The sequence below is a fragment of the Choloepus didactylus genome, chromosome 8, assembly GCF_015220235.1.
Source record: "Choloepus didactylus isolate mChoDid1 chromosome 8, mChoDid1.pri, whole genome shotgun sequence".
NCBI lineage: Eukaryota > Metazoa > Chordata > Mammalia > Pilosa > Megalonychidae > Choloepus > Choloepus didactylus.
In genome coordinates, this window is record NC_051314.1 from 50,233,241 (window position 1) to 50,251,594 (window position 18,354).

The following is an 18,354-nucleotide window of genomic DNA, read 5'->3' on the forward strand; positions in this document are numbered from 1 at the left end:
TTATTGTCTTTTGCCACCTATTGTCATAAGGCAAAAATTCCCAGATCTTTCCCCTTGTCATGTATTGCTGAACATTATTGTCCATAGCCAGATGTTTTCTTGTACATTCACAAAATCAACAAAACTGTAATGGGACAAAACTTGCTTCAAGAAAGTATAAGTGGCCTTTATGGCAGCACTTAAATTGTTATCTCAGCCCTTACAATTTTTTTCATATCAAGCATCATGCATGCCATGCTTTCTTAAAGAGAATAGCAATGTATTTTGTGGCATTAACTAACTAGAAAGCATCAGTCTGGAAACATACCGCAAACTTCTACTGAACAGCAGGTCCACTTATCAATGATGCCCAGGACAACTTCACCTTCTCGTTCACAAACTGGCGAGGGCTCTTCTTGACAATCAGGCTCTATAGGAATAATGCTTCCATTCTCCAAGCATTTGTACAGAGAACATTCTTCAATGCCCCCATTCCAAATCTCTCCAGCAGCGTGGGGTTGGCCTTCACTATCAGTACACACTGAAAAAGACCAACAACATTATATAACTTATAATCTGAGCACCAAAATAAATCAGGCTATGATGTTTTAATTTCAGATATGATATGGCCCAGTGACACAGGTGCTACGTCATATATCTATCCTTTTTCACATTCTTCTTTTCCTTCATCATATATTAGCTTACATTTTGCTTCAACAATTTTTTTATTTGGTCCATGGAAAATATTTTCTCTCCTAGCTCTTAAATTTGTAGGTCCTCTTCTAGAAATAAGATTAATTATATGAGATACATTTTGAGTATTTTTCATAAAATTTCTTTAGTTTGAACAAACTCAGTAATGTAAGTTTAAATTAGTTTAAAAATATTAATGTTAAAAATGATTAGTATTAGAATATGTTAGTCCCTACATTTGTGTCATATGAAATTTCCAAATATTTCTTTAAAATTTAAAAGTAGGAAGTAGACAATTAAGCAAAATATTACTTACTGACCCTGTTTATTTTATTATAAAAATTTTACTTTATGATAAATATGGCTCTCTAGTAGTTCTTTTAAGGAACAATGGAGATAAATAAAGTGAATGACCATATCCCCAGCCTCTAATAAACTTCTCTTATGTTATCCTAATTACTATCAAACCAACTTCATAGATCTCTAAAGAACAAATGTAAGCATGCCTGTGTATTCTCAGTCTTCTGCAGAGGTGTTTGTCATTGGCGAACACCATATATTCATTTCACTTCCATCAGCCTTTCCCATTAATTATTAGCTACTTGCATTTTCTTCTGACCATAATGATGATCCCTATTACTACCAAAGTGTTGTTCTACAATCTTCTCAATTTTGTACTTTTTCAGTCGGTCACCATATGAAGATAATGTGTCAAAATAAAATGACTTGAAAATGGAAATAGAAATGTTAAGTGCTTATGTTTCTCTAGGCACTGTGCTGAAATCTAAATGCTTTTTATTATTTTATATCCCCACAATACTTTCTGGGATAGGTGCTATTATTTTCCCCATTTTACAGATGCATAACCTGAGGCTCAAAGAACTAAAGGTAAATCACCACTATATGGGAACACTGGATTCAAATTCAATCCATATCTACACTCTTATTTCTTAACATGCCATGCTTTTGCCCAGTTAATGTAAGTACAGGTAGAAATTAAAAGACGTCACCATCAAAGCTCCTAATTTTAACTTCAATTGAAATCATATTAAAATCAAACTACAAACAAATTTATTTCCTTTCCAATACTGAAGTTACCTTTAATCAATCTTTCTCAAAACATCTCTCCAAGGTCTAAAAAGGATTTATTTTTCTTTGTTTGTTTGACCCCTAAGAGGCCATCTTGTACTTTGCTTCTTACCACATTTTTTCTCTGGAATGCACTGAGCTGAATCTGGTCTGTGAAGAATTGTTCCATTTTCACACACACAGTCTTCTCTTAAATACAAACGTGGGGTGTGTTCATAGAACCATTTGTTCATACACGTTCTTGCCTCACAAGGTAGTACACAGGGTTGATATTCCTTCCCCTCTGGGCAACTCAGAGCTATGAATTATAGAGGACAGAATTTGCTAATAATAAAAAATAAACTGTTTGAATTTTAATAAAAGGAAGAAATGTCAGATTTGTCAGATTTCTTTTTAAAAATGAATTTTGAACATTTTAGTTTAAAGTTCATTTTACATTTGCTATGCAACTATAAATCAGAAGTCATCAATGGGTATTTTTTGAGCATCTACCATGTGTCTGGCTAGTACTTGGGTATTAGGGTGTAAAAAATTCCTGATTTACATCAAATAAATATGACCAAGAGGCAGCCAAAGTCTGGTTGACAAAAATAGATTCAACTATTATGTAGTTCTTGCTCTAGGTAGGGAGAGGAGATATGACAGTGTACTCAGAATAAACATAGAAATACACTTTAAATTCAATACTTAACTTAGCCAAGGAATAAAAAAAAGTACTGCTTGTTTAGGCTTAATTTTCAATGTCAAAAGAAACTACCATTGCTGAGCAGTTTTTAAATGATGTTTTAGAATATTCTTGTTGATTTTCAGTCATTGTAAAAGTTCAAACTCTTAAGAAATGCTCAGCTGATGGGGGTAGAATTTGCTAATCTCAGCAGAGAGCAATTGGACAGTTTTGAGTAAATTTGGAGATGAATCAGCATCTCCACTCTTGAATAGTGATTGCCTCTGAGAAAGGGGGAAAAAGACAAGGATAGGAGAAGTAAACACAAGAAGCTTCATCTGTTAATGTTTTATTTCTGAAGCTGAGTGGTGGACCAGGTGTTTCCCATATGTTATTCTTCGTACATTTTATTCCTCCTGAATTATTTTTGTGATAAAAACAAAAATAAATATAAAGAAGTGAATGCTAAAAATTCAAATGTTATTTAATGGTTGAAAAGTTTTATTCAGTTGATAGTTACTTACGACAGTAATCAGGTGTTCTCCACTGAATACAGATGTCAAACTTGTTGCACAGAGCTACATACGCAGAAAGGGCATCACATTCATATTTCCAAAAATAGGTATAATTGATCCACATCTTTTCACAGAAGTCCTGTGGTGAAACCTAGAGATACATTTAACCTTGAAATGAGTTATGGTTTTTTGTTCCTCTGAAGGCCCTAACCCAGACTAAGACTATTTAAAGGATCAAAGGGTAGTAAGTGAATATTCATAGGGTTCCTCTTAGACATCAGAGTTCCAAAAATTTATGTTAAATGCTCTCTCTAAATTTCAATATTTTAAACACATATTTTAGGTAAGAAAAATACTGGATTTAAGAAAAAGCATGACCCAAACATATGCTGTTTGCAGGAAATTTACTTTAAATCCAAAGACACAAATAGCTTTAAAGTGAAAGGATGGAAAAATATTCCATGTAAATAGAAACCAAAAGGAGAACTAGGGTGGCTGTACTAAAACCAGACAAAACAAACTTTAAGTCAATAGCTGTACAATAGACAAAGAAAGATATTATATATTGATAAAAGAATCAACTCATCAAAAAGATATAACAATTATAAACATACATACACCTAACAACAGTGTCCCCAAATATGTGAAGCAAACATGGACAGAATTAAAAGGAAAAACAGACAGTTCTACAATAATAGCTGGAGACTTCAATGCAACACTTTCAATAATGGATAGATCATCTACACAAAACTAAAATAAGGAATTAAAGGACTTAAACTACACTATAAGCCAACAAGACTGAACAGACATATTTAGAACACTCTACTCAAGAACAACAGAATACACATTCTTCTCAAGTGCACATGGTTTATTCTCCAGGCTAGACCATAGGTTAGAGCACAAGAGAAGTCTGAATAAATTCTAAAAGATTGAATCATTCAAAGTATTTTCTCTAACCACAATGAAAGGACACTAGAAATCCATAACAGAAAGAAAACTGGAAAATTCATAATATGTGGAAATTAAACAATACACTCTTAAAGAATCAAAGGAGACAAAGATGAAATTGCAAAGGAAAATACAATATACTTAAACACAAATGTAAAACAAAAAAAACACACAACATATTAAAACTTACGGGTTATAGTGAGGGAAGTGCTCAAGGGAAATTTATAGCTGTAAATGTCTATTTTAAAAAAAGTCAGATCTCAAATCAATAACTAACTTCACATCTTAAGGAACAAGAAAAATAAGAGCAAAGTAAGCCCCAAGTTAGAAGAAGGAAGGAAATAATAAAGATTAGAGCAGAGGTAAAGGAAATAGGGAATAGAAAACAATGGAGTGAATCCACAAAACCAAAAGCTGCTCCTCTGAAAAGATCAATAAAATTGACAAATCTTGAGCTATACTGAAAAGGAAAAAATTATCAGAAGATACTATGGACAATTATATGACAATAAATTGGAGAACCTAGATGAAATGGACAAATTCCTAGAAATACACAAATTGTATAAATCGATTCAAGGAAAAATAGAAAATCTCAATAGACCCAAAGCAAGGGAGATTGAATAAGTAATAAAAACCTCCTAACAAGGACAAGTCCAGGACCAAATGCCTTCACTGGTGATTTCTACCAAACATTCAAAGAATTAACAACAATCTTTCTCAAACTCTTTCCAAAAACTGAAGAGGAGGGAACACTCCCTGACTCATTCTGTGAAGCCAGCATTACCCTGATATCAAAGCCAGAGAAAGACATCACAAGAAAAGAAAACTATTGACCAATCTCCCTTATGAAACTAAATGAAAAAATTCTCAACAAAATCCTAGCAAAACTAATGTAACAGCCTCTTGAAAAGCTTATACACCATGATGAAGTGGAATTTATCCCAGGAACATAAGGACTGTTCAACATAAGAAAATCACTAGGTGTAAAACAATGATAAAGAAAAATTACTTAATAGAATATAGGAATAAAATCACATGATCATCATACCACACTAATTCAAGGTGTTAATAATAGGGTGGTATATGGGAACTCTGTATTTTATGAATTTTACATATGATATTTCTGTAAACCTACAATTTCTTTAATTAAAAAAACACACAATCGTCTTGATTGATGCAGAAAAGGCATTAGACAAAAATCCCACACTCTTTCATAATGCAAATACTCAGGACTAGAAGGGAACTTCCTCAACATAATGAAAGGCACTCATGAAAAACCCACAGCTAACATCATATGAGTAAAAGACTGAATGCTTTCCCCCTAATATCAGGAATAAAACAAGGATGCCTGCTTTCACCACTAATATTCAACATTGTACTGGAAGTTCTAGCCAGAGCAATAAGGCAATAAAAAGAAATAAAAGACATCCAAATTAGAAAGGAAAAAGTAAAACTATATCTATTCATAGATAACATGATCACATATAGAGAGAAAATCCCAAAGAATCTAAAAGCAATTACTAAAACTAATAAACCAATTCAGCAAAGTACAAGATCAATACACCAAAATCAGTTGTTGTTCTGTACACCATCAATGAACAAACCAAAAAGAAATTAAGAAAACAATTCCATTTACCATGGCATATAAAATAACATCTATGAATAAATTCAACCAAGGAGGTGAAAGACTTGCTTTGAAAACTGCAAAACATTGCTGAAAGAAAGTAATGATCTAAATAAACAGAAAAACATGCCGTTTGTGGATTGAAAGACTTAATATTGTTAAGTTTTTAACACTACCCAAAGTGATCCACAAATTCAGTGCAACCCCAATCAAAATCCTGGCAGCTTTTTTGAAGAAGTGGAAAAGTCAATCCTCAAATTCATATGGAATTGCAAGAAGCCCTAAATAGCCAAAACAATCTTGAAAAATTAAAAGTTGTAGATTCACACTTGCCAATTTCAAAATTTACTGTAAATCTCCTGCAATCAAAATAGTACTGTCTAAAGATAAAAATAAATACCAGTGGAATAGAATTGAGATTCCAGAAAAAAAAACACTCATATATGGCCACTGATTTCATCAGTGTCAAGTCCATTCAACTGGGAAAAAATTGTCTCTTCAACAAATGGTGCTGGAAAACTGGATTTCCACATGCAAAAGAATGACATTTTATCTCCACCTCTGATCATATACAAAAATTAACTCCAAATGCACCAATAAATTAAGATAAGAGCTGAAACTATAAAATTCTTAGAAGAAATCCAAGGGGAAAATCTACATGACTTCAGTTTGGCAATGACCTGTAAGATATGACACCAAAAGCTCTAGCAAGAAAGGAAAAAAAATAAACTGGACCTCATCAAAATTAAAAATGTCTATCAATCAAAGGACATTATCCAGAAAGTGAAAAGACAACCTACAGAATGGGAGAAAATAGTTGCAAATCACATATTTCATAAGGATTTAATATTCAAAATATATAAAGAACTTCTACAACTCAACAAGAAAAAGACAATAGACCAGTCAAAAAAAATGCTTAAAGGATTTGCATAGACATTTGTACAAAGAAAATATACAAATGGCCAAAGTCATTCATCATCATCATTAGGTATCTCATTGTGTTTTGATTTGCATTTAGGGAAAAGATACCACTCACATCCATTAGGATGGCCAATATATATTTAAAAAAAAAAAAAAACAGAAGGAGGAAACAAAATATTGTGCTGGCAAGGATGTGGATAAATGAGAACCCTGTACATTGCTGGTGGGAATGTTAAATGGTGCAGCCATTGCATAAAAGAGTTGGAGAATGTAGTAGATGCTCAAAAACTTCTGTTATATGATTCCTGAAATGCTATATTGTTTTTTCTTTGTCACTAACAAGGTATTCTTTGTTTAATGATATAGATCATTTAAAATATCTGCCAGTATCACCACCACCCATTAACAAAACATTTCCATCATTCCAAACTGGAACCCTGTACATTTTTTAAGACTTAACTTCCCCTGCCCTAGCCCTACCCCATCTCTTGGCAAACTATACTCTAGATTCCAACTCTATGAGTTTGCTTATTCTAACTGTTTCGAAACAGTGAGATCATACAGTATTTGTCCTTTTGTATTTGGCTTATTTCACTCAACATGATGCACAACAATGTGAATGCAATTAACAGCACTGTTTTTTTTAAATTTGATAAATAATTTTTAAAAACAGCACTGAAATATACATCTGAATATGATTAAAAGGGAAATATTAGATTGTACATATAACAGGATGGTTTTTTAAAAATCTGTAGAACAACACTACACAGAGAACCCTAAGTTAAGCATAGACTTTAATTAATAGTACAATTATAAAAATATGCTATCGTCGATAGAAATAAATGTTCCACATGTGGAAATCCTGTTTTATTCATGATTGTTCTGTAAACCCACAAACAACTGATAAAATCAATCAATGGATTATAGTGATAATAGCAGATATTTTAAATAATCTATATCATTAAAAAAAGAATACATTGTTAGTGAAAAAGGAAAAACCACATAGCATTTCAGAAATCTCTAATAATAAATAAATAAATAAATAAATAAATAAATAAATAAATAAATATCTGCTAGTGAAAAAACTCAAAAAGCTAGAGACTAATAAAGACTAATAAAGACCAATTAAATGTAATGTTTCTATTACAAATATACACCTAAGATCAAGGTGATGAGGAACTGATTAAACCCTCACCATCTCAATTTCTATACTGTGCTATCAAGTGGCTCTGATCTCTTTCTCCCAGAGGCATTTATTCCCAGAACAGAATTTCATTTTTCTTGAAAGCTATAGATTCATTTCTGACAAAACATAGGAGAAAATAGAATTATCCATCCTGTCGCTGTGAGTCTATAAACAGTAAATTTTTCTGAATTCTCAGGCATACTGACAGAAGATTTGGGAATAAATTATTCTCAGTAGAAGAACATCATAGCAAAAACATGAATATGTTGGCTTCTACTCTCAACATGTTTAACATGACAGTTCTTATTTATTATTGCTTTCAACTTACTTTATCATGACATGGAATGAAAACTTGTCTATTTAATAACTCAATGCAGTGACTACAATCATGCTCAGTACAATTTCTAACAGGTCTTCTCATTGTTACTTCAAATGATTTCTCAATTTCCCAGCTTTCAATAAATAATTGTATGTCTTCCATATTGGTAATAATTGTGCCATTTTGCATCCTTAGATCATCATCTGGATCTTCATTGCAAATTCCTAGAAAAAATGTGACATTTAGAGGAGGAAAAATATCTCACGTGAACCAAATGTGGGCAGCTGAACAAATCAGCTAAGAAGTGATTTTAAATGAATGAATTATGTACTGAATAGATTTGTCCTTAGACTTTAACACTGATAAATTTTTAATGATGTGTCTGATTCTTTGGTAAAACATTATAGAACTGTCTTAACCAATAAGAGTGAATCCATGATTCTAGAAGTCAAATATTTGAATAGATCATAGAAGACAAAGAAAGAGGAGTTTGATTCTATTCCTTCACTCTTCTATTATTACCACCATCTCCTAATTTAAGAACTAGGTCTTAGCTTGGCAAGATATTCTCCAGTATAGTGGATATTATCACTTCTAAGACATCCATTCCCCTGAGAAACCCTGCCTAAAAACTTTAAATATTTCCTTTGGGGAACTAACACTGTCCCTTCTTGCAGCGTTGACACTACTCTCTTGTTTAGCAACTGTTAACAGGTAATCCAGGAATAAACCAACTAGCTGGTGATAGCCACTTGGACCCAGGGTTTCGGTTAGCATTAGAAGAACAATTGCCAAGCCAGGACTTGAACTGGGAATTCTAGGGCACAGACAATTTCCTTGCTTGGGATGACATGGTCCGCCGATGGGTATAATGCTTTGGCCTACTACAGTCTCAGCTTCCTTGAGGAAGGCCAGACTGAGGATCCCTCATCTAGTGGAGTGTAGAGTGAAAGGAACTACAAAGAAATGGTCGAGAACCCTAAACATATCTCACGTGAATACCACCCTACCAAAAGACTTAATCATTTTTTTAATTTCCAAGGCTCTAATCTATGAAAGATATGAATTAAATATTTTATCCCAAATATCAAATCTTAATCCTCAAAGAGGTATATTGAGATGAAAAAAGGTTTCTGGGGCCCATAGTTGCCTCACCCCAGAAAAGTATACAGGGTATAAGTACAATCAACAAAAAAATATTCAAGTTAAGTGAACTATACTGTAAAGCAGCTGCCATTTTTTTAAGGCCAAACTTTTCTGGAGAAAGATAGCTAGTGAAAAGATTTTTTCACTGCAACTCCAGTCAGTCAGCATCCCTGCAGACTTTACTCTGCAGAGAATGAAGTGTCAAGATAGGATTTGCATTCTGGCATCCAGGCTCAATTCGGGTTCCACTCTTGTTCACTATAACCTTTGTAGCCAGCACCCAGCATGGTAGTCCCAATAGCACCCAGATTTCCCTTAATATAGGTCATAAGGTTTAGGAAATGACCCGTGATTAGCAGAAAAGGTAATATTAGTCCTAATTCTACAGTGATTAGTTAAGAATACAGCTATCACCGTGTTTGTCTCCATAAAAGCAAGGGCTGACAAGGAAAGGATGGGAAAAAAAAAAGCATAAAAATCAGACAGAAATCATAATACTCAAAAGCAATAAATTATAGGAGAAAATATGATTTCTTTAAGTCCCTAAATTACTACCTAATAACAACCATAGAGATATTTTTGGGATTGAATCATGTCTCCCTTAAAAGGCATGTCCAGGTCCCAATTTCTGATCCTGTGAGTATTAGTGTATTGTAAATATGATCTTTTGATGAAGTTACTTCAGTTAAGACGTGGCCCGACTGAATCAGGATGGGTCTTAATCCTGTTTCTGAAAGGCCTTATAGAGAAGTCACAGAGAGAGCAAAGCCACACAGAGAAGCTAGAAGATGGAAATCACGAGGACCTGGGAGAGAAAGGAGAGGACATTGCCCTATGATTGAAAAGCCAAGGAACCCCAAGGATCACCCACAGCCAGCTTGAGAATGCCACAGCCTTGGGGAGAAAGCATTGCCTTTCTGATGCCTCAATTTTGAACTTCTTCTAATCCCAAAACTTGGCTTAAATAAGCCAACTCATTGTAATGAATTTATTTCAGCAGTTGTGAAATTAAAACAGATAATATATATACTCAATAATAATTATTTCCAAAATGAAAAGTCACTATAGAAGTTTGTGCTAATTTAGCATGGTCTAAATAGGCAAAGATAGATGTAATCCACTTTAGCTAAACTTTCCACTAAATGCTTTACATTTTAAAAGAATAAATTTGGGTATTCATTTAATTGGTTGAGGGCAAAAATTTGGTCTAACTGATTTTTCAGTTGTCAGGACCCAGCAGAGTGACAGACATGCAAAAGGTTGAGTCACAAACTTTTACTCAATTAATATTTAGTGAGGTTAAAATAGATTTTTACACTAAATTTATATTTATTGACTGTATATCTTAAGCAATTTGTTAAGTTACATTAATTTTTTCATTTAATCCTAACAACAGTCTTGAATGTAGATATCACTGTCCCCATTTTGAAGATGAGGACATTGATGTTCACTTAAGAGCACAGGGCTATAAAGGGGAGAGCTTGTATTCAACTTTCCAGCAGACACCAGAGTCAGCATTATTCTTTTTATTTTGTTTCATACCTAGAGATATTTCTCATTTGCTTTCTTTGGCTTAGAACTCTTTATATAAGTATGTAACATATTAAGATATTAAACCTGTATGTAGAGGAATAGGTAGTTTACACTTCATAATAAAACTGGGATGAATATTCAGAAATTTGTGTTCACTGTATATAACTTTCAAGAGAATTTAAACAAGTGAATTCTCTCTGATTCCCTAACTTTAAAAAATAAAGAACAAATTTATTTAAGCCTTTAACTTTTATATGCCTCATTTTATCAGCAATAAATCAAGATAACTACTGCTTAATTAATAGGGTTATTGTTAGAATTAATTGAGTTAAACCATGGGGAGAAATGCCTGATATTTTGTCAATGCTCACTAAAAACAAGCTAGGAGGAAGAAAAACAGCAGTGATTGTAATAGGGGGAAGCATTTATTTCCATAAATTAACCAAATTAAACTGTTATTACTTGCTTCTTAAGCCCATTTATTGAAGCCGAAAGCCATTGCTTCCTTTGGTATTCACAAGGGGCAATGAAATCACATCTCACATCAGAAAAGCAGGACAACAGGAGTCAAATGGTGTAATGTGGGGAGGGAGGAAGAAAGTCAGAAAAAATTGAGATTTAAAGAGCAGTACTCACCACAAAGTCCTTCTGTGTAGGACGACAAGTTAAAACGGATGCCAAAATGAATGTCTATAATTCCTGTGAGATGAGCCCACTTTATGATGAGTCCAGATGGAGTGTTAATCACATACATCATACCAGAATCCTCTATGGACAGTTCATGATTTGAAAAAGGCAAAGGCACAACAACAGAATCCACTTCAACCTAAAATAACAAAAATGCACCTGTGAGAACAAATGTTTATATTTAAATGTACACTCACTAAAATTAGGAGAATACAGATTATTCCATTTCTTCTGATTTAACATAAACTATATTTTGGTGTTTTTTTTATTTATTTCTCTGCTGCTACCACAGCTTCTTGTAATGCCAAAGCCCCTTTTAGTTATTGTTCCTTTGCTATGCCTTGCTATATTCAGTATTTGGTAAAATGGCATTGGCTTTTATTTTCTTCAAAACTTAATTTCCTTATATGTTATGTATGCTTTTATGTCTGTTTCACTTGATTTATGTTGATTACACCATTACCTTCTAATATGAGCTTAAGATTAAAAGAAAGCTATTTACAAGATGTTTTCTTCATTCTGGGTTTTGTCTTTTCTTGGCAATGTTCATTTAACTATAATTTCATAAAATCACTGGCTAAGCTTGTTAAAGATTAAGATTCCCAACAATTCTGATTCCTAGGTTTGGATTGGGGTTTTAGACACTGTATTTTTAGCAAGTACTTTTGGTAATACTGATGTAGATAGTCTAAAGTTTATACTTTAAAAACCATGCCTTAAATAATGGCAATGACATGGAACCATTTGCAAATGGTTCTCTATATTACACCTCACCAACCATCCAATTTCTTATATTTTGCTTATTCTGTAACCCTGGAGCTGAAACATACTTCCTCTTCTTCCGTACCTGGTTAATTTCTACTCATTCTGGAAGGTTTATCTTAGGTATCACCTCTTACAAGAAGCCACCCTTACTGACCCACATATAATCTGGATTCAGTGACCCTTTTCTCTGTTCCCCATGTTGTCTTGAACATAATTCTACCATTATAACTCCTATTGCCTTCTGAGTGGCAGATAAGTACATTCATGCCCACCCCACAACAACAGGTTACTTAGTAACAGGCCTATGTCATTTTATCATGTAAACTCTTGGTAAATTATTTTCAAACAGTTACTAATTGAATATAATAGTGGTGACGAGTTCACCTGAGACCAAAAAGAAGCCCTTCAATCTGAATGTTAAAAATGGCACTATCTGACAGAAATGGGAGGGCGGGGCAACATGGCAGACTGCTGAGCTTTATGTTTTAGTTACGCCTCCAGGAAAGTAGGTAGAAAGCCAGGAACTGCATGGACTGGACACCACAGAGCAAGCTGACTTTGGGCATACTTCATACAACACTCATGAAATCGTGGAACGGCTGAGATCAACGAAATCTGTAAGTTTTTGTGGCCAGGAGACCCGCACCCCTCCCTGCCAGGCTCAGTCCCGTGGGAGGAGGAGCTGTCAGCTCCGGGAAGGAGAAGGGAGAACTGCAGTGGCAGCCCTTATCAGAAACTCATTCTACTGATCCAAACTCCAACCATAGATAGACGGAGACCAGACACCAGAGAATCAGAGAGCAGCCAGCCCAGCAGAGAGGAGACAGGCATAGAAAAAAACAACACAAAAAACTCCAAAATAAAAGCAGAGGATTTTTGGAGTTCTGGTGAACATAGAAAGGGGAAGGGCAGAGCTCAGGCCCTGAGGCTCATATGCGAATCCCGAAGAAAAGCTGATCTCTCTGCCCTGTGGACCTCTCCTTAATGGCCCTAATTGCTTTGTCTCTTAGAATTTCAATAACCCATTAGATCTCTGAGGAGGGCCCTTTTTTTAATCCTTTTTTCTTTTTCTAAAACAATTACTCTAAGAAGCCCAATACAGAGAGCTTCAAAGACTTGCAATTTGGGCAGGTCAAGACAAGAGCAGAACTAAGAGAGCTCTGAGGCAAAAGGCAATAATCCAGTGGCTGAGAAAATTCACTTAACACCACAACTTCCCAAGAAAAGGGGGGTGTCCGCTCACAGCCATCATCCTGGTGGACAGGAAACACTCCTGCCCATCACCAGCCCCATAGCCCAGAGCTGCCCCAGACAACCCAGTGTGACGGAAGCGCTTCAAATAACAGGCACACACCACAAAACTGGGCGTGGACATTAGCCTTCCCTGCAACCTCAGCTGATTGTCCCAGAGTTGGGATGGTGGAGCAGTGTGAATTAACAAAGCCCCATTCAGCCATCATTTCAGCAGACTGGGAGCCTCCCTACACAGCCCAGCAGCCCAGAACCGCCCTGGGGGGACGGCACTCACCTGTGACATAGCACAGTCATCCCTCAACAGAGGACCCGGGGTGCACAACCTGGAAGAGGGGCCCACTTGCAAGTCTCAGGAGCCATACGCCAATACCAAGGACTTGTGGGTCAGTGGCAGAGACAAACTGTGGCAGGACTGAACTGAAGGATTAGACTATTGCAGCAGCTTTAAAACTCTAGGATCACCAGGGAGATTTGATTGTTAGAGCCACCCCCCTCCCTGACTGCATAGAAACACGCCCCATATACAGGGCAGGCAACACCAACTACACACGCAAGCTTGGTACACCAATTGGACACCACAAGACTCACTCCCCCACTCACCAAAAAGGCTAAGCAGGGGAGAACTGGCTTGTGGAGAACAGGTGGCTCGTGGACGCCACCTGCTAGTTAGCTAGAGAAAGTGTACTCCACAAAGCTGTAGATCTGATAAATTAGAGATAAGGACTTCAATTGGTCTACAAATCCTAAAAGAACCCTATCAAGTTCAGCAAATGCCACAAGGCCAAAAACAACAGAAAATTATAAAGCATATGAAAAAACCAGACGATATGGATAACCCAAGCCCAAGCACCCAAATCAAAAGACCTGAAGAGACACAGCACCTAGAGCAGCTACTCAAAGAACTAAAGATGAACAATGAGACCATAGTACGGGATATGAAGGAAATCAAGAAGACCCTAGAAGAGCATAAAGAAGACATTGCAAGACTAAATAAAAAAATGGATGATCTTATGGAAATTAAAGAAACTGTTGACCAAATTAAAAAGATTCTGGACACTCATAGTACAAGACTAGAGGAAGTTGAACAACGAATCAGTGACCTGGAAGATGACAGAATGGAAAATGAAAGCATAAAAGAAAGAATGGGGAAAAAAATTGAAAAAATCGAAATGGACCTCAGGGATATGATAGATAATATGAAACGTCCGAATATAAGACTCATTGGTGTTCCAGAAGGGGAAGAAAAGGGTAAAGGTCTAGGAAGAGTATTCAAAGAAATTGTTGGGGAAAACTTCCCAAATCTTCTAAACACCATAAATACACAAATCATAAATGCTCAGCGAACTCCAAATAGAATAAATCCAAATAAACCCACTCTGAAACATATTCTGATCACACTGTCAAACACCGAAGAGAAGGTGCAAGTTCTCAAAACAGCAAGAGAAAAGCAATTCACCACATACAAAGGAAACAGCATAAGACTAAGTAGTGACTACTCAGCAGCCACCATGGAGGCAAGAAGGCAGTGGCACGATATATTTAAAATTCTGAGTGAGAAAAATTTCCAGCCAAGAATACTTTATCCAGCAAAGCTCTCCTTCAAATTTGAGGGAGAGCTTAAATTTTTCACAGACAAACAAATGCTGAGAGAATTTGCTAACAAGAGACCTGCCCTACTGGAGATACTAAAGGGAGCCCTAAAGACAGAGAAACAAAGAAAGGACAGAGAGACTTGGAGAAAGGTTCAGTACTAAAGAGATTCAGTATGGGTACAATAAAGGATATTAATAGAGAGAGGGGAAAACATATGACAAACATAAACCAAAGGATAAGATAGCTGATTCAAGAAATGCCTTCACGGTTATAACGTTGAATGTAAATGGATTAAACTCCCCAATTAAAAGATATAGATTCGCAGAATGGATCAAAAAAAATGAACCATCAATATGTTGCATACAAGAGACTCATCTTAGACACAGGGACACAAAGAAACTGAAAGTGAAAGGATGGAAAAAAATATTTCATGCAAGCTACAGCCAAAAGAAAGCAGGTGTAGCAATATTAATCTCAGATAAAAGAGACTTTAAATGCAGGGATGTTTTGAGAGACAAAGAAGGCCACTACATACTAATAAAAGGGGCAATTCAGCAAGAAGAAATAACAATCGTAAATGTCTATGCACCCAATCAAGGTGCCACAAAATACATGAGAGAAACACTGGCAAAACTAAAGGAAGCAATTGATGCTTCCACAATAATTGTGGGAGACTTCAACACATCACTCTCTCCTATAGATAGATCAACCAGACACAAGACCAATAAGGAAATCAAAAACCTAAACAATCTGATAAACGAATTAGATTTAACAGACATCTACAGGACATTACATCCCAAATCACCAGGATACACATAATTTTCTAGTGCTCATGGAACTTTCTCCAGAATAGATCATATGCTGGGACATAAAACAAGCCTCAATAAATTTAAAAAGATTGAAATTATTCAAAGCACATTCTCTGACCACAATGGAATACAATTAGAAGTCAATAACCATCAGAGACTTAGAAAATTCACAAATACCTGGAGGTTAAACAACACACTCCTAAACAATCAGTGGGTTAAAGAAGAAATAGCAAGAGAAATTGCTAAATATATAGAGACGAATGAAAATGAGAACACAACATACCAAAACCTATGGGATGCAGCAAAAGCAGTGCTAAGGGGGAAATTTATAGCACTAAACGCATATATTAAAAAGGAAGAAAGAGCCAAAATCAAAGAACTAATGGATCAACTGAAGAAGCTAGAAAATGAACAGCAAACCAATCCTAAACCAAGTAGAAGAAAAGAAATAACAAGGATTAAAGCAGAAATAAATGACATAGAGAACAAAAAAACAATAGAGAGGATAAATATCACCAAAAGTTGGTTCTTTGAGAAGATCAACAAGATTGACAAGCCCCTAGCTAGACTGACAAAATCAAAAAGAGAGAAGACCCATATAAACAAAATAATGAATGAAAAAGGTGACATAACTGCAGATCATGAAGAAATTAAAAAAATTATAAGAGGATACTATGAACAACTGTATGGCAACAAACTGGATAATGTAGAGGAAATGGACAATTTCCTGGAAACATATGAACAACCTAGACTGACCAGAGAAGAAATAGAAGACCTCAACCAACCCATCACAAGCAAAGAGATCCAATCAGTCATCAAAAATCTTCCCACAAATAAATGCCCAGGGCCAGATGGCTTCACAGGGGAATTCTACCAAACTTTCCAGAAAGAACTGACACCAATCTTACTCAAACTCTTTCAAAACACTGAAGAAAATGGAACACTACCTAACTCATTTTACGAAGCTAACATCAATCTAATACCAAAACCAGGCAAAGATGCTACAAAAAAGGAAAACTACCGGCCAATCTCCCTAATGAATATAGATGCAAAAATCCTCAACAAAATACTTCAAATCGAATCCAAAGACACATTAAAAAAATCATACACCATGACCAAGTGGGGTTCATTCCAGGCATGCAAGGATGGTTCAACATAAGAAAATCAATCAATGTATTACAACACATTAACAAGTCAAAAGGAAAAAATCAATTGATCATCTCAATAGATGCTGAAAAAGCATTTGACAAAATCCAACATCCCTTTTTGATAAAAACACTTCAAAAGGTAGGAATTGAAGGAAACTTCCTCAACATGATAAAGAGCATATATGAAAAACCCACAGCCAGCATAGTTCTCAATGGTGAGAGACTGAAAGCCTTCCCTCTAAGATCAGGAACAAGACAAGGATGCCCGCTGTCACCACTCTTATTCAACATTGTGCTGGAAGTGCTAGCCAGGGCAATCCAGCAAGACAAAGAAATAAAAGGCATCCAAATTGGAAAAGAAGAAGTAAAACTGTCATTGTTTGCAGATGATATGATCTTATATCTAGAAAACCCTGAGAAATCGACGATACAGCTACTAGAGCTAATAAACAAATTTAGCAAAGTAGCGGGATACAAGATTAATGCACATAAGTCAGTAATGTTTCTGTATGCTAGAAATGAACAAACTGAAGAGACACTCAAGAAAAAGATACCATTTTCAATAGCAACTAAAAAAATCAAGTACCTAGGAATAAACTTAACCAAAGAGGTAAAAGACCTATACAAAGAAAACTACATAACCCTACTAAAAGAAATAGAAGGGGACCTTAAAAGATGGAAAAATATTCCATGTTCATGGATAGGAAGACTAAATGTCATTAAGATGTCAATTCTACCCAAACTCATCTACAGATTCAATGCAATCCCAATCAAAATTCCATCAACCTACTTTGCAGACTTGGAAAAGCTAGTTATCAAATTTATTTGGAAAGGGAAGATGCCTCGAATTGCTAAAGACACTCTAAAAAAGAAAAACGAAGTGGGAGGACTTACACTCCCTGACTTTGAAGCTTATTATAAAGCCACAGTTGCCAAAACAGCATGGTACTGGCACAAAGACAGACATATAGATCAATGGAATCGAATTGAGAATTCAGAGATAGACCCTCAGATCTATGGCCGACTGATCTTTGATAAGGCCCCCAAAGTCACTGAACTGAGTCATAATGGTCTTTTCAACAAATGGGGCTGGGAGAGTTGGATATCCATATCCAAAAGAATGAAAGAGGACCCCTATCTCACACCCTACACAAAAATTAACTCAAAATGGATGAAAGATCTCAATATAAAAGAAAGTACCATTAAACTCCTAGAAGATAATGTCGGAAAACATCTTCAAGACCTTGTATTAGGCGGCCACTTCCTAGACTTTACACCCAAAGCACAAGCAACAAAAGAGAAAATAGATAAATGGGAACTCCTCAAGCTTAGAAGTTTCTGCACCTCAAAGGAATTTCTCAAAAAGGTAAAGAGGCAGCCAACTCAATGGGAAAAAATTTTTGGAAACCATGTATCTGACAAAAGACTGATATCTTGCATATATAAAGAAATCCTACAACTCAATGACAATAGTACAGACG

At 35.4% G+C, this 18,354-nt stretch overlaps 1 protein-coding gene across 2 annotated transcripts in view; it reads right to left on the reverse strand.

Moving 5' to 3' along the window:
• Positions 1 to 18,354, reverse strand: part of OTOGL (otogelin like) — a 195,608-nt gene that overhangs the window by 15,825 nt on the left and 161,429 nt on the right. For both annotated transcript variants that reach the window (XM_037846713.1, XM_037846712.1), the window contains 5 exons: positions 11,254 to 11,443; positions 7,948 to 8,162; positions 2,950 to 3,091; positions 1,874 to 2,059; positions 308 to 520 (listed from right to left, as the gene is read on the reverse strand). In XM_037846713.1, coding sequence (XP_037702641.1) covers positions 308 to 520; positions 1,874 to 2,059; positions 2,950 to 3,091; positions 7,948 to 8,162; positions 11,254 to 11,443 — 946 coding nt within the window. The remainder of the gene's footprint in view (positions 1 to 307; positions 521 to 1,873; positions 2,060 to 2,949; positions 3,092 to 7,947; positions 8,163 to 11,253; positions 11,444 to 18,354) is intronic.